This window comes from Macaca nemestrina, chromosome 14, assembly GCF_043159975.1.
Source record: "Macaca nemestrina isolate mMacNem1 chromosome 14, mMacNem.hap1, whole genome shotgun sequence".
NCBI classification, from domain to species: Eukaryota; Metazoa; Chordata; class Mammalia; order Primates; family Cercopithecidae; genus Macaca; species Macaca nemestrina.
In genome coordinates this window covers 68,725,041-68,742,924 of record NC_092138.1, presented here as the reverse complement: position 1 = coordinate 68,742,924, position 17,884 = coordinate 68,725,041, and the positions used below count along the sequence as shown (strand labels likewise).

At 46.2% G+C, this 17,884-nt stretch overlaps 1 protein-coding gene across 4 annotated transcripts in view; it reads left to right on the top strand.

The window, feature by feature from the left end:
• The window catches only part of LOC105477202 (coronin 2A), a 69,310-nt gene that overhangs the window by 27,432 nt on the left and 23,994 nt on the right, over nt 1-17,884 (top strand). For all 4 annotated transcript variants that reach the window (XM_011733606.3, XM_011733605.3, XM_011733607.3 and 1 more), the window contains exon 2: nt 8,527-8,727. In XM_011733606.3, coding sequence (XP_011731908.2) covers nt 8,527-8,727 — 201 coding nt within the window. The remainder of the gene's footprint in view (nt 1-8,526; nt 8,728-17,884) is intronic.

Genomic DNA, 17,884 nt, shown 5'->3' with positions numbered 1-17,884 from the left:
GAGCCCCGCCCCCAGAATGCCTGATTCAGTAGGTCTGGGATAGGAGGCTTGAAAATTTGCAACTCTAAAAAGTTCCCTAGTGATATGGTTAATTGGGGACTACACTTTGAGAACTACTGCATCACATCCATGATGTATTTCTGTTATCCTTGCTCCTAACATGCACTGGAATCACATGGGAAGCTTAAGCAGTGCTGGCATCTGGATTCCCCACCCAGTCGTCTGATTTAAGTGATTCTAATGTGCAAAGTTGCAAGCCCCTGCCCTGCATGTTAGCAGTCCCTCAAGGTTACACCATCTCATCTCTTCCTGCTCTTGGCCATTTTCCTAAGAGGTATGAACATGTGGAGAGCAGTGACTGAATTATTCATCTCTGACCCCTCCGAACCCTGCTCCTGACACAGCTTGGCGCAGAATAAGCACCAAGCCAATATCGGATGAAGATTGGAGATTGAATGAAATCCTCTTCACCTCTCTCCTTTTTTTTTTTTTTTTTGAGACGGAGTCTCGCTCTGTCACCCAGGCTGGAGTGCAGTGGCTGGATCTCGGCTCACTGCAAGCTCCGCCTCCCGGGTTTATGCCATTCTCCTGCCTCAGCCTCCTGAGTAGCTGGGACTACAGGCGCCCGCTGCCTCGCCCGGCTAGTTTTTTTGTATTTTTTAGTAGAGACGGGGTTTCACCGTGTTAGCCAGGATGGTCTCGATCTCCTGACCTCGTGATCCGCCTGTCTCGGCCTCCCAAAGTGCTGGGATTACAGGTTTGAGCCACCGCGCCCGGCCTCATCTCTCTTTATAAAGCTTCCTGGATTATTCTGCTTTGAAATTTCTATTCTCTGGTTCAGTATGTTGGGCTCTTTAAGAAATAGATTCTAGAGTCTCCTCTCTTGCAGGCAACTTGACAAAGTCAGGGCTGCTAGGGATTTACAATAGAATTGTTATGTGTAAGCCAGGCACAGTGGCTCATGCCTGTAATGCCAGCAGTTTGGGAGGCTGAGGTGTGAGGATCGCCTGAGGCCAGGTATTCAAGACCATCCTGGCAACAGAGTGAAACCCTGTCTTCACAAAAAAATTAGCCAAGCATGGTGGTACATGCTTGTTCATAGCTATTCAGGAGGCTGAAGCCATAGGATTGCACGAGCCTGGGAGATTGAGGCTGCAGTGAGCTGTGATCACACGTCTGCACTCGAGCCTGGGCAGCAAAGTGAGGCCCTACCTCAAAAAAAAAAGAATTGTTACATACAGACCTTGGTGGTGGTGGTGGTGGGAGAGTGACCAACTTATCCCTGTTTGCCTAAGTAAGACTTCCCCCAGTGTAGCACTGTAAGTCCTGCATCCCTGGAACCCCTCCACAATCCCAGGCAAACCAAGACAGTTAGTTACCCTACTTCTGTGGAGAGCGGCAAGGATCCTTCTTGCTTTGAAGGAGGGAGGAAAAATTACCCTGTGGGGTAAGACTCTTAGGTCCTAGCACCCTGGATCCCGCTGTATCACTTCAGACCTTGTTGCTGGCCAGTGCAAGGCAAAAGTTAAGACACCTTGTGCCAAGAGGTGGTGGTTTAAGCCAGGGCCTGGCCTCAGATTCACAGAGGCCAGTTGTGAATAAAACCCTTACAAAGGAGAAGTAGCTGAGCCTTGTATTTGTTTTCTTCCTGCCTGGTGAGAAAGGAAGGTGCTGTGGGAAATGGTTACCCAGATGCCTAGGTTGGCAGCAGGGTGGCCTTACCCTCCATGGGCTTTGACTTCAGAGCCAGATAGCCCTCCCGCAGTGGGTGGATCAGAGACCCCATAAGGATTCTGGATGACAAAAAAGAGCTTTCCCAGCAAGTCTGGGACCAAGGCCAGGATCAAGATGAACTGTGACGGATAATAGTGGGTCAGGGATTGGAGTCCAGGTGAGGGAACCCCCATAATGAGATGTGGACTGTGTGAAATTCTCAGCCTTTGTAGAGCACCTTCACATAGAGCGGTCTTTATCCTGATTAACGGTGACCTCTTTTCGATTTTTTGAAACAACTGGGTAACTTGTGGTTCTAATCTTCCCTAACTGTGGCTTTGACATAAGTGTGGTGGTTCAGACCCTCTCACCAGGCACTTACAGGTGGCAGCTCACTGTGCCCACAAGTCAAATTTTAAGAGAGAGAAAAGATAAAACTTCAAATATTATATGTGAAACCACAAATTTACAAAGGGGAACTGGTAGCCAGCAATGCCTACCCATCCTGTTCAAAGACCAAATCAGGTCATTTCATTCTTTCCTTAAAGCCACAAACAATATAATTAATGAATAATCTATTATAATGGTTTGCACCACACCCAGTTTGGGTTCAGTTTCAGCCACCCTGCAGCTAACCCTTGTCCTGCAATGAGTTTAGGGCTGGGCAAGGAAGAGGGGCCTTTGGAACAGGCAGGAAACTCTCTCTGTCTCTGTCTCTTTCTATCTCTCTCTCTCTCTCTCGCTCTCTCTCTCTCTCTCACACACACACACACACACACGCATACCCCACATGTATGTCACAGAGGAGCACATTGCATAGCAGGAAGCGGTGTCTCTGAACTAGTCCTCAGACTACTTCCCACCTGCACTGCTCATCATAACTTGACTTCAGTCTAGTCACTTCCCTTGCACCTCAGTTTTCCCATCATCAAATGGGGAAAATAATCCCCACCTACCTTGCAGGAGAGTTGTGAGCCACTGTCAGGCATTAAGAAATAAACTCAAGGCCGGGCACAATGGCTCACGCCTGTAATCTCAGCACTTTGGGAGGCAAAGGTGGGTGGATCACCTGTGGTCAGGAGTTTGAGACCAGCCTGGGCAACTTGGCAAAACCTTGTCTCGACTAAAAATACAAAAATTAGCTGGGCACAGTGGTACGCACCTGTAATCCCAGCTACTCTGGAGGCTGAGGCAGGAGAATTGCTTGAACCCAGGAGGCGGAAGTTGCAGTGAGCCGAGATAGCACCACTGCACACTCCAGCCTGGGCAAACAGAGCCAGACTCCTTCTCAAAGAAAAAAAAAAAGAAATAAACTCAGTGCGATGCAAAACCCAGAGATGACTAAATCGTTTTTGGGAGTGGGGAATTCACAGGCCTCGGAGCCTAATCCCATGGCATCAGGCCCATCAAGCCTGCATGGGATTGCAGCAGCAGAATGGATGCCACCTCCTGCCTTGTGCCTCAGCAGTCTGTCCCAGAGTGCCACACCTGAGAAGGCCTGCTGTGGCTTTGATGTGGGCCCAGCCAGATGGAATGGGGCAGGATAGGACGAGTGGCCTGGGATAGACCTGGCTTGAATAGGCTGTTCTGGCCCAGCCTGTGGGTGAAGGGCCCGCTACAGTACTTACTTGTGGACAAGTGCCTGCTTGTAGGGAAAATGAAACTCCTGTTCTCTGAATCGCTGAATCATTAAAATCATGCATGCACTGATACACGCATGCGCTCATGCACGTGTATATACACAGCCTCAGTTAAACATCCAAACGGATGCACATGTGCATGCACACCCACAAGAGGACACAGGCAGTCATGAACATCCTGATGGATGCAGTTCTTGTGCACACACAGTACGCACACAGGCCAGCACGCATGCACAAGCTTCACCCGTGCACATACACATACACTTCCATACCACACACAAAGGGAGAGGTAGCTGGCCTTGCTAGCGGCTGCCCCACCCCCTGCTTGTGTAATTTCCCTTCCTGGCAGCAGGTCTGGAAGAATCTTAGCAGTGCAAATTAAGAGTTAGGGTGGGGAGAGGATTGGGGGTTGGGCAGAAGGGCATTGATGTTCACGCTCCTTTGCTGTCAGCTGGCTTCATCCACGGGGAAGTGGGGCGCCTTTCCAGAGGGGTCTAGCTAGCTTCCTGGGCCTCCTTTTCCTTCTCTGTAGAGTCGGGGTGGTCGTGATCATGACAGTTCCTCTTAGGGGCAGAGGTGAGATCCAGGGCTGTGATGGGTCTGAAAGAGCTATTATCATCATGGGTATTGTCTGTGAGGACCTGGAGCTGCAGGCTCAAAAGCTGCAGGCTTGAGACAGCTGAGTTCAGCCCCCAGGCCTGCTGTTCACTAGCTGTGTGACCGGGTTACTGGCCTCAACACCTACATCTGAACCGGGGAGCAAGGTAGCACCCACTTGCTCTATTCATGCATGGAAAGCATTTGGAATGGCACCTGGCAGTTTGTAAGCACTCAAAAACCATGACTTCTTATTGCCACAGAGGTGACTGTGAGCTTGGGAGGTGTTACCCAGGCCTTTCACGGCCTCCTCACTTCTCCTGGATGGGGAGTGGCTCTCAGGAGTTGGGCCAGACCCCAGTTACCCCCTGCAGGTGCACAGACAGGCTGTGGAGGGAGAGAGCTCAGAGGGTCCAGAGGGGCCAGGGCTGTTGTTAATGTAAGGTCGTGTCGATTTCAGCGACCACCCCAGGCCCGCCACGTGCACTCAGGCACCACATTTGGTTGATCCCACCTCCATGGTATTTCAGTAACATCCTCTCCCCACCATCCTGCCCACGTCACTGCCCTACTTCAGCCCAGGTGACCATTGCCTCTCACCTGCTCTAACCTTTCCTCTGCTCAGTAGTCAGAGGAAAATATGAAAATTAAATCTGTTCCTCTATCTCCCCTGCTTTATTTATTATAATTATTATTAATTATTTTTGAGACAGAGTGTCACTCTGTTCCCTAGGATGGAGTGCAGTGGTGCTCACTGCAACCTCTGCCTCCCAGGTTCAAGTGATTCTCCTGCCTCAGCCTCCAGAGTAGCTGGGACTACAGGCACGCACTGCCACACCTGGCTAATTTTTGTATTTTCAGTAGAGACGGGGTTTTACCATGTTGGCCAGGCTGGTCTCAAACTCCTGACCTCAAGTGATCCACCTGCCTCAGCCTTCCCGAAGTGCTGGGATTACAGGTGTGAGCCAACACACCCAGCCTCTCCCCTGCTTTAATTTCTCCAGTAGCTCCCTACTGCCCTCAGAGTTCGGGTACCTGAGACAATCTGGGTCCTGCTTCCTTCTCTGTGGCCATTCCAAGCACAGGCAGCCACTTGCCATCTCCATGGGCCAGACTTGCATAGGCTGTATGAGTCAGGATGGGTCACTGTGCTCCGTGACAAAGAACCCCTTATCTCACGATTCACTCTACAAGTGTATTTCTCTGTTGTACTGTAAGTCAGTAGAAGAAAGTGCTCTGCTACACACGCTTCCTGAGGGACCAACCACCTTATGGCCGCACCATCTGAAACATGCACCCTTCTCATCCCTTCGGCCAAGGACGAGAGTCCTCGAGGGTCACAGGCAGGTTTCATGTACTTTGGCCTGGAAGTGACACACATCACTGCCTCCCATGATCCATTGTCTAATGGGTCATGGGAGGCAGTGATGTGTGCTATGGCTGCCTGACTGCAAGGGGCCTGGACATGAGGGGAGCAATGGGATGTCTGGTGAGCATCACCAGCTGCCACAGACAGGTGCACTCCCGCCACCCCTAGCCGTTGCTCAAGGTGAGGCAGGGATGGGGGGCCTGGAGTGGAGCCTGCTGATTTGCTCCTCACTTTCCCACCCCCAGCCCAGGCCCAAGGCGGCTCCTCCACTGCCACCAAGTTGCCAAGACCCTAGGGAGGTCATTTGTCCTTGTTGTTCCTTTCCAAGGGGACCCCCAGTACCCATTTCTCTCAAAACTCACTATAGAGAAAAGATGTACTGCTCCTTAGCAACTTGTGGCTTTTATCTTACAGACATCAAATAAATCCCTTTCTGATTCTGTTTTCCTTGTTGAATTGGCCACTAGGAAGCTCAGACCCAAATCTAAGGTCTACCTCCTCTGTGTGGTGGACCTGGCAGCACACCTAACTTAACTCCTCCTGCATTTCAGGTGATCTCTTTTTACCTGCGTTTTCCTTGTGTCCCTATTTTTTCTCTTGTAGCTTTTTCAGTTCCTTCTATCTTGTGTTCTATTTCTGTGAGTCTTCTTAAATCCTTTCTGGAATCACATGGGCATTAATTAGTCAGTCCATCCCTACATTCTGTGCAGCTTCCTGTAGCTCTGGCAAGAGCAGCCCCGGTTTAGGGCAAAGCTCCCAAAAGGAGAGTTGGAATTTCTGAGCTTTGCAGGATACACAAGCCCCTGCAAGGTTGACCTGCTACCTGGTTCTGTCTAAAGGGCTTGCCTCAGGGGTCAGGCCCTGATCGCTGTGACCTGCCTGAGGTCACACAATGTAATCTCGTGCTGAGGACCTGAGGGCAGAGAAGAGCCTCATGGGTCAGCTGTGTGGGCGGGGTGAGCACCTTCTTTGGCTTGACCAGTGTGGGCCCAGCCAAACCTGCCTTCCCACAAGTAGGGAAGGTGGGGGCCCAAGGGAGGTAGACACTGTGCTGGATACTCCTGGAGCAGAGCCTTCTCCAAGGAAGCGCCAAGCCAGCAGAGAAAATGAGAACTGGCCCTAAACCCCAAATCGGGCTAGACAGTGTCAAGGGCTAAGGGCAAGGGGAGAGATGGCTGTCAGGGAACAGAGGAGAGCAAGATCTCTGCTACTTGGGGTATCAAGGAGGACTCTCTGGAGGAAGTGGCTTGGGAGCTAGGGAAGGGGTGGATTGGGATTTGTGGAGACAGGAACAGGAGGTAGGGGGATTGGAAAGGCAAGCCAAGCAGCAGGAGAGGGAAGGGCAAAGAGCCAGAGGGCTGGAGATGCAAGAGCAGGTGCTGAGGAAGCTGGAAGGTGCCATTTAGAAGAGCTAGAAGAAATGAATCTTGGAATATGGAATGAGACCCCAGCCAGAGGTCTTGAATGCCAGGCCAGAGGATTTGGCCTTGATCCTGTAGGGCAGCAATGAATGGGGAGCATCAAAGGGTGATGTGAGGCCAGGGGCAGTGGCTCACGCCTTTAATCCCAACCTTTGAGAGGCAGCTACAGGAGAATTGCTTGAGATCAGGAGGTTGAGACCAGCCTGGGCAACATGGCAAGAAAAAAAATTTTTTTTAATTAGCCAGGTATGGTGGCATGTACCTGTAGTCCTAGCTACTTGGGAGGCTGAGGCAGGAGGATCCTTGAGGTCAGGAGTTTGAGGCTGCAGTGAGCTGTGATCACACCACTGCTCTCTAGCCTGGGTGACACAGCGAGATCCTTCCTCAAAAATAATAATAAATCAAGGGTGATATGAGGCGGGGGTGGGGTGGGCAGGGCTTGGTATTCAGAAGGGTCCCTCTGGCCAAGAGGAGGCCCCCTGGTGTTATGGGTATGGGCTTGGCCACGGAAGAGGCCTAGACCCTCTCACAGGCCACTCGTGATCTGGCTCTCCTTGCCCTGTCTTTTATTCTTTTCATTCACATTACCCAATATACATGGTGTGTGTGTGTTTTCTTCTTTTAAATTTCTCTTTGATAATCTTACTAAACCACAGGTGGTTTCCCCAAACTGTTCTGTCTGCCTAAGACACCTTCCCCCAGCTCTCCCTCATCCTGCCTACATTACCAACTCCTACTCATCCTCCAAGTCACAGCTTAGTTGTCACTTCCTCTGAGAAGCCCTCCCTGACTGTCATGTGCAAATCTCTGTTATTACACATAGTACGGTGAGTCCCAGTGGCCCAGACTCTCCTAGTAGCCTCACCCAGAGGACTCTTCACTCCTGTAAAGGCTGGGCTCAGGCCTACTGTTTCCAAACTACCTGCTACCTGGCACAGGGCCTAGACACACATGATGCTCGGTAAATATTGAGTGAACAAATATAAGGCTGGATGAGGAGCAAAGCAAGCTGAAGACGCCCAGATGATACTAGTGGTTGTGATTGCCACTGTTGATCAAGTATCTGCCATGCGCCAAGGGGTCTAAATACATCATCTAACTTAATCCTTATGACAAGGCTATGAGACAGATACTTTTTTCAGTCTCTCTCTCTTTTATTTTTTTTAGAGACAGGGTCTCGCTGTGTTGCCCAGGCTAGTTTTGAACTCCTGGGCTCAAACAATCCTCCTGCTTTGGCCTCCCAAAATTCTGGGATTACAGGCATGAGCCACCATGCCTAGCTGAGACAGATACTTTTGTGACTTCATTTTACAGATGGAGAAACTGAGACTCCAGAGGTGAAGTCACTTGCCATCCAGCTGATAAGAGACAGAGCTGGGATTGAAACCCAGGCAGGCTGGCTCCAGAGAGCGCAGTGGTACCTACTTAGTTGGGCTGAGGGTGCTGAGCTGTCTGGTGAGATGGCAGATGGGGGTCAATGTGGTGGATTCTCTCTGTGGTTTTTCTGCCTTTTTACATTTCACACTCAAAGGGATGAAAAGCCTTAACACATCAGCAAGCAGGTCAGTGATAGCTATACATCATCCCGTCTTATCTCACCATGTCTATAGAAATAACAGTAATTAGAGTATTTTCACTTGGTCACCCTTCACAGTGCATCACTGTCCACGTTGAACTGACCACTGTCCTGCTTGTATCCTCTTATGTACTCTTAAGACGAGAGCTCCGTGTGTCCCATGATCAGGGCAGGGAGCCTCATACCCTTTGTCCCATTTGTCTCTTGCAGATGTCATGGCACCCCCAGTACCGGAGCTCCAAGTTCCGTCATGTCTTTGGCAAACCAGCCAGCAAGGAGAACTGCTATGACTCCGTGCCTATCACCCGCAGCGTTCACGACAACCACTTCTGTGCCGTCAACCCCCACTTCATTGCAGTTGTGACTGAGTGTGCTGGTGGAGGGGCCTTCCTCGTCATCCCCCTGCACCAGGTAAGGACACCCCCAGGTCCAAACAGCTCTCTGGAGGCAGGGCAGGACAGAGGGAAAGTGGAAAGAGCCTAGCTTTCTAGAAAGTCCTAACCCTGCCCATTACTAGCTGTGTGACCTTGAGTAAGTCATTTCATCTCTTTGAGCCTTGGTTTCCTCACTGGGAAAAATACATCTGTCCTGAATTTTAGCCTCTAGCAGTTGGCCTAGCTACTCCTAGCACCTCTCCTCTTCTCTACAAAATAATTCTGCAAATTAATTTCCTCCTGAATAAAATATAATTTTTTAATGCTTTACTGGGATTACAGGAAATTGAGAAAGTCTCCAAAGCCACCTTCCCCACCAAAGAAAGGGAAACAAACATTGAGTCAAAACTAGCTAGAAGAGGCAAACAGTAAGCAAGCAGGAAGAACAGGCTTGTCCTGAGGGCAAGAGTTGCTAGTATAGGTTGGACGATATAAAATTGTGGATATTCAACTGGTTTTGACCCCAAAAAAGCAACAGTTTCACATAGGTCAATCTAACAGCAAGTCCATTCAGGATGCCAACCCTAAGTCTCTACCTTAAGGCAGAACACCTGAAGGGGCTAGAGGGATCCCAGCTTAGTAGTGCCACTGGCTCACAGCAGAAACCGACATGAAACCTCTCCAGAGGAAAGGATCCACAACATGGACATGATCCCCACAGATTAAACACAGGGAAATGTGAATTAACAAAGATCACAAAACATGTACACCACCATGAGTGAGAGTCAGTTGAAACAACAAATAGCAGACTTAGACCCCCAGAGGACTTCAGAAGTTAAAAGATTATACAGGATTAGAATCTCATAGACCAGGTTTCCTGAACACAATGCAATTGAGTTAGAAATCAATAACAAAAGATAAATCTTACATTCCCATTCATTTGGAAACTTAAAAACATATTTCTAAATAATTTATAGGCCAAAAACAAAATCCAAATGAAAATTTAAAAATCCTTGGAACTGATAAAATGAAATATATCACAACACTTACGAGATGTAGGGAAAGCGGGGCTTCAAGGGAAATCTATAGCACAAATGCTTATATTAGAAAAGAAGAAAGCCTAAAAAGTAATGACTAAACATTCCATCTAAGAAGTTAGAGCCGGGTACGGTGGCTCACACCTGTAATCCCAGCACTTTGGAAGGGCAAGGCCAGGGGATTACTTGAGCCCAAGTGTTTGAGACCAGCCTGGGCAACATGGTGAAACCCCATCTGTACAAAAAATACAAAAATTAGCTGGGCATGGGGGCATTTGCCTGTGGTCCCAGCTACTCAGGAGGCTAAGGTGAGATCACCTGAGCCCAGGGAGGTTGTGAGCCATGATTACAACACTGTACTCCAGCCTGGGCAACAGAGTGAGACCCTGTCTCAAAAAAAAAAAAAAAAAAAAAAAGTGAAAGAGCAGCAGAATAAACCCAAAGAAAGTTTGAGGAAGGAGATAATAAAAAGCAGAAATCTTGAGAGGCCGAGACGGGTGGATCATGAGGTCAGGAGATCGAGACCATCCTGGCTAACACGGTGAAACCCCGTCTCTACTAAAAATACAAAAAACTAGCCGGGCGAGGTGGCGGGCGCCTGTAGTCCCAGCTACTCGGGAGGCTGAGGCAGGAGAATGGCGTGAACCCGGGAGGCGGAGCTTGCAGTGAGCTGAGATCTGGCCACTGCACTCCAGCCCGGGCGGCAGAGCGAGACTCCGTCTCAAAAAAAAAAAAAAAAAAGCAGAAATCATGGAAGAGAATATAAGGATACATTACAGAAGATCAAAAGGTCCAAAAGTTTGTTGATAGACAAGCCCCTGCAGAGACTGGCCAACAATAAAAGAGAACAGGTACAAAAAGCATCAAGAATGAGAAAAACAATATCACAGCAGAACTTCGAAATCTAATAAGACATGAATACAAGCAACTGTATGCCAATAAATTTGAGAACATTAACAATATGGGCAAACTCCTTAAAAAATACAATTTGTCAATACTGATTCATGTAGAAATAGAAAGCCTGAATAGTCCTTTAAAGGAATAATCCTTTAAGTACTTTAAAAATTGAGCAATAGGCCAGGTGCGGTGGCTCATGCCTTTAGTCCCAGCACATTGGGAGGCCGAGGCTGGCAGATCATGAGGTCAGGAGTTCGAGACCAGCCTAGCCAACATGGTGAAACCCCGTCTCTACTAAAAATACAAAAATTAGCCATGCACAGTGGCGGGCACCTGTAATCCTAACTACTCAGGAGGCTGAGGCCAGAGAGCTGCTTGAATCCAGGAGGCAGAGGTTGCAGAGAGCTGAGATCATGCCACTGCACTGCACTCCAGCCTGGGCAACAGAGCCAGACTCCATCTCAAAAACAAAAACAAACAAACAAACAAAAATTGAGCAATAAAAATTTCCCTTAAAGAAAATAGCAAAAGGAAAGGCAAGCTATAGAGTGGAAAAGTATATAATAAACATGACAAAAGACTCATTTCTTGAATGTATAAAATGTAGCCAAAAATCCACAAAACACTGAACCAGCACTTCATAGCAAAAAAAATCCAAATGGCTAATAAGCGTTTGAAAAACTACTCAACCTCATTAGTAAACTAGTACAATACCACTACACATCAGATTGTCAAAAATGTCTAACACTAGTAAATGACAGCAAGTATACAGAGTTGTGTAAACTATCAGACACTTCTGATGGGAGTGTAAACTGGCACACCTGTTTTGGAAAGAAGAAGAAAATGCATATATCTGTGACCCAGAAATACCACCCATAGGTTTATACCACGCAGTGTGCACCACTGGAGCTTCTGTGCACCAGAACAAAAGCATGAGAATGTGCAGAGTAGCATTGTTCATATTATTGCAAAACTGGGAAAACCTGTATGTCCAAGAATTTCATAAATAAATTATGGCATATCCATACTAGTGAATATACGAAACCATGAAAAGGAGTAAAGTGTTGTATATACAACAACATGGTTGAGTCAGAAAGATAAGGTTGAGTGAAATCAGCCAAACAAATTTTAAATATATCATTTAATTAACCTTAAATTAAAAACAGCTTACCCTAAACCGTATTTTAACAGTTGCATAATTACATAGTAAAATTTTAAAGAAAAACAAAGAAGAGACTACCGTGAAAAACAGAATAGCAGTTACCCCTGGGGGATGGAGAGGGTTACGATTGGAAAGCATCTCATGGGAGACCTCCTATGTGCTGGTAATGGTTCATGTCTTGGCCTGGGAGGGTAGCAATTATGGGTAATTTATTTTCCAGTAATTTGTTAAGCTGATAATTTTCATTCTTTACACTTTTTGCATGTTGCTTATGTTTTACATATATATACATACACACACACATACACACACACACACACACATATATATATATACATATACACACACACAAACACATAAGAAAGACTCCAGGCCTAGATGGTTTTACAGACAAATCCTACAAAACTTTCAAGGAACGATTCTAATCTTTTACAAACATTTCCATGAATAAAAAAGATGAACAACTTCTTTCCTCATTCTGTGAGGCCACCGCAACCTTGATACCAAAACTAGGCAAGGAGGACAGAATAAGAAAGAAAAAAATATTGATCAATCTCACTCATGAAGATGGATGCCAAATTACTAGCAAATTACAGTAAATAACAAAAGATACATTTGGACCAAGTTGGATTTATTCCAGAAACTAAAGGTGGTTTAATATTAGTAAACCTATAAAGGTAAATAGTCATATTAGCAAGTGAAAGAGGAAAAACCATATGATCATGTCTATAAATGGAGAAAAGGTGTTGATAAAGCCCAATACCCAGGCATGAGAAAAACTCAGCAGCAACAAAAAGAAAATTAGCAAATGAGGGATAAGAGAGAATTTCACTAACCTATAGCAAACAGCATTTTAAAACCTTTTTATCTTGAAACAATTTCAAGCCTACAGAAGATTTCAAATAAAATTGAACTAATTCCTGAGTAAGCTTCACCTGGTTTACTGGTTTTAACATTTTGCCTCTCAGCGGGGGGGTGTGTGTGTGTGTATGTTTGGAAACAGAGAAGTTATAGACATATAACCTGCGCAGCATAGCAAGACCCCATCTCTTAAAAAATTGTTTTTTAGTTAGCTGGGCACAGTAGTACACACCTGTAGTCCCAGCTACTCGAGAGGCTGAAGCAGGATAATTGCTTGAGCCCAGGAATTTGAGGTTGCAGTAGCTATGAAAGCACCACTGCACCCCAGCCTGGGTGACAGAGTAAGACCTCATCTCTTAAAAAAAAAAAAAAAAAAGTTATCGGCCAGATGTGCGCTGGCTCATACCTGTAATCCCATCACTTTGGGAGGCTGAGACAGGCAGACCACTTGAAGTTAGGAGTTCGACATCAGCCTGGCCAACATGGTGAAAACCCATCTCTGCTAAAAATACAAAAAATTAGCCAGGTGTGGTAGTGGGTGCCTGTAATCCCAGCTATTTAGGAGGGTGAGGCAGGATAATCGCTTGAACCCAGGAGGTGTAGGTTGCAGTGAGTTGAGATCGCGCCGTTGCACTCCAGTCTGGGTGACAGAGCAAAACTCTGTCTCAAAAAACAAAAAAAGAGAAAAAGTTATAGAGATGACCATTTACCCCCAAATACTGTACTTCGGTCTGTATCTTTTAAGAACGAGAATATTCTCTTACATAACCACATTCTAGAAATTTAACATTGATACAATGCTAATTATAATACACAACCCAAATTCAAATTATATCAGTTGTCCCAGTAATGACCTTTATCGTAGCTTTTTTTTCTGATCTAGAATCCAATTCAGGACCACGCATTAATTGTCATCTCTTAGCCTTCCTTATTTCATGATATTAACATTTTTCAGGAGTAAAGGTCAGTTGTTCAGTAGAATGTTTCTAAATTTGGACTTACCAAATTGTTTCCTCGTGATTAGAATCATTTATGTATTTTTGGCAAGAATATTGCATGAGTGGTGCTATATCATTTTTAGATCATCACGTCATGGGACACATGATGTCAGTTTATCATATTATTCATACTATTAACTTGACTTATTTGTTAAATAGTGCAAATATCATTCATAAAGGGGAAATGTTAGAAGCATCTACAGACCAGGCAGGGTGGCCAACACCTATGGGCCCAGCACCTTGAGAGGCCAAGGTGGGCGGATCTCTTGAGCCCAGGAGTTTGAGACCAGCAACATAGTGAAACCCCATCTCTACAAAAAATGCAAAAATTAACGAGGCATAGTGGTGCATGTCTGTAGTCCCAGCTACTCAGCAGGCTGAGGCAGGAGGCTCCCTGGAACTCAGGAGTTCGAGGCTTCATTGAGCCATGAACGTGCCACTGCACTCCAGCCTAGGTGACAAAGCAAGACCCTGTCTCAACATAAATAAACAAAATAAAATAAAATCAGGAATAAGATAAAAGGTCATGTCCTGCACAGTAAGACTAGGAAGATGTAACTTGTCAATACTGAGTCAAGTAGAAACACAAAGCCTGAATAGTCCTCTTAACTACCACACACTGAGCAATAACAATTTCCCTTAAAGAAAAGACAAAATGGCCGGGCCCGGTGGCTCACGCCTGTAATCCCAGCACTTGGGAGGCCGAGGCGGGCGGATCACAAGGTCAGGAGATCGAGATCATGGTGAAACCCCATCTCTACTAAAAATACAAAAAGTTAGCCGGGCGAGGTGGCCGGCGCCTGTAGTCCCAGCTACTCAGGAGGCTGAGGCAGGAGAATGGCGTGAACCCGGGAGGCGGAGCTTACAGTGAGCCGAGATCAGGCCACTGCACTCCAGCCTGGGCGACAGAGGGAGACTCCATCTCAAAAAAAAAAAAAAAAAAAAAAAGACAAGAAAAACAGCAAAAGAGGCCGGGTGTGGCGGCTCATGCGTGTAATCTCAGCACTTTGGGAGGCCGAGGCAGATGGATCACCTGAGTTCAGGCGTTTGAGACCAGCCTGGCCAGCATGGTGAAACCCCCGTCTCTACTAAAAATAAAAAAAATTAGCCGGGCATGGTGGTGCATGCCTGTAATCCCAGAGGCTGCAGAATTGTTTGAACCCTGGAGGCGGAGGTTGCAGTGACCCGAGATCGCGCCATTGCACTCAAGCCTGGAGGACAGAGCAAAATTCCGTCTCAAAAAAAAAAAGAAAAAAGAACAAAAAGATGGCAAAAGAAAAACAAGTTGAAAGTTTTAGGATGGAAAAGGAAGAAATAAAACTACTATTATTTACATATATAATTGTCTACATAGAACTCTGAAGAACATGTAGTCAAATTATTAGAAAAATACGAGTATTTGGAAGGTAGTGCATACAAGAATCAGAACACAAAAATGAATTGCATTTGTACATACTGGGAATATTTAGATGATATAATTAAACATTTGCAATAGAATAAAAGAAGATTGGATACCTAGGAATAAACAAGCACCACCTAGAAGGAAAATGATAGAATGTTGTTAAAAGACTAATAAAGATGACCTCAATAAATGGAAATATTTACTATATTCATGGATAGACACTTTTACTTCCTCCCTCAAATTCCCACAGCATTCTCTTTTATTAGGACATTCCAAGCCTATTTTTTCCTTAGACCCATGCCCTGACGACTTTGAATTAGAGTCATTTGTGTTTTTCTGCTAGTACCTCCTAATGTAGTTGGGTGCATAATTGTTGCTCATAAATTTTCATTGACTCCACAAATTATCTAATGGTTGTTCATCCAGATAAATAGGGAGGGCATAAATGGCCAAGGGAAGGGCACAAGCAAAGGCATGGAGGTGCAACTGTATATAGAATGCTCAGGAAGCAATGCAGAGAACAGCTGTCTGGCCAGAACAAATAAACAATCTGTGAAGGAGAAGAAGGGGAGTACCCTGAGGAAGTGGACGGGGGCCAGCTGAGCAGACTTGAATGCTGGGGTAAGGCGTGTGACCTGTATCCTAAAGAGAGAGAGAATGTTTCAAGCTGGGGAGGGACAAGTACAAAATGGGATTTGTAGAAAGACATAAAAGGGTAAAAATGGGAAGGACCCCAATAGATGGCCCATGTTGCTACTTGTTTCTTCCAAGCTCTGCATGCTTGTAAAAGATTATGTCCACCAAACAAACTGCACTCTTAATTAATTCAATAGTTAGTTGGTTTTCCTGACTTTTATTACTCAAACTCTCAGAACTGTCACTGTTTCTAACTTGCCTGAACTGCTCAGTGTAAATGGGTACTAACAACTGATATAAATAAAACGTGATAGAGTGTGACGTGGGTGGGGAGTGGGGACCTAGTTTAGGCAGGATGGTCCGGGAAGGCATTCCTGGGAAGGTGACCTTTGAGCAGAGAGCCACTTGAGGCTCTAGAGGGAGAGTATGCTGGCAGAACAAATAGAGCATGCAAAGGCCCTGAGTGGGAATGGGTTTGGTGTGTCTGTGCATTGTCAGCACGTCAGCAAGAGTGGTGGGAGGAGGTGAGGTCAGACTGGGGAGTAGGGCCTGGACTGTGAAGGCGCCGTAAGCCCAGGCAAGAGTCTGGACTCTATCCTGTGTCCAGTGGGAAGCCACTGGAGAGTTGAAACTCACTTGTCGACCAGGTGCAGTGGCTCACCCCTGTAATCTCAGCACTTTGGGAGTCTGAGGCAGGAAGATCATGAGGTCAGGAGTTCGAGACCACCCTGGCCAACATGGTAAAACCCTGTCTCTACTAAAAATACAAAAAATTAGCTGGGCGTGGTGGCAGCTGCCTGTAATCCCAACTATTTGGGAGGCTGAGGCAAGAGAATTGCTTGAACCCAGGAGGTGGAGGTTGCAGTGAGTCGAGATTGCACCACTGCACTCTATCCAGCCTAGACAACGTGTGAGACTCTGTCTCAAAAAAAAAAGAAACTCACTTGTCCTGCACAGCCTGATCCTAGGTAAAATGTGTGATTCTCTTTGGGCTTTTTGAAATATCATAAATAGCTCAAAGACACGTGTTAATCGCTGTCATCACAGACTCCTAGGAATCCAGACCCAGCAGGAGCTGTGATACAGTTTGGATGTTTGTCCCTCCAGTTCGCATGTGGAAATGTGATCCCCAGTGTTGGAGGTGGGGCCTGATGGGAGGTGTCTGGGTCATGGGGGCAGCTCATGAATGGCTTGGTGCCCTCCTTGTGATAATGAGTTCACCTAAGATCTGACTGTTGAAAAGAGTCTGGGACACCTCCCCGCCGCCTGCTTTCTCCCTCTCTTGCCATGTGGCACACCTGATCCCCCGATTCATCGTCTGCATAATTGGAAGCTCCCTGCAGTCCTCGCCAGAAGCAGAGCTTCTTTTGCCGCCTGCAGAACTGTGAGCCAAACAAACCTCTTTTCTTCATAAATACCCAGTCTTACATGTTCCTATATAGCAATGCAAAATGGACTAACACACCCAGGAGCCACTGATCAGAACTTCTCACACTTTAGTGTTACAACACAGGTTCTGACGCAGTGAGTCTGAAGTGGGGCCAGGGAATCTGCATCTCCAACAAGCTCCCAGAGATGCCCAATAAAATACAGGATGGCCAGTTTAATTTGACTTTCAGATAAACAACAAATAATTATTTTTGCTTTTTTCTTTTTAGTTAAAAGTTTTATTTTGACATCATAGTAGATTCACAAGCAGTTACAAGAAATAGTACAGTGAAATTCTGTGTATCCTTTACCCTGTTTCTTCCAGTGGTAACATCTTATAAGACTATAGCACACAGTACAATATCACTGCTGTGATATTGGCATCAATACCGTCAAGATACAGAACATTCCTCCATCACAAAGATCTGTTCCCTCCACCACCATTCCCTCCTTAACCCCAGATGGCAATTAACCCGCTCTCCATTTCTATACTTTTCCCATTTTAGGAATGTTACATAAATGGAATCATATGATATGTAACCTTTTCAGCTTGGCTTTTTTCACTCAGTGTAATTCTTTCACAATTCAGTTGGGTTGTTGCATATATTGAGTATTGATCATGTTTTTTGGGGTTTTGTTTGTTTGTTTTTTCTTTTTTTTTTTTTTTTGAGACAAGGTCTGGCTCTTTCACCCAGGCTGGAGTGCAGTGACATGATCATATCTCACTGCAACCCTGAAGCCTCCACTTCCTGGGCTCAAGCAATCCTCCTGCG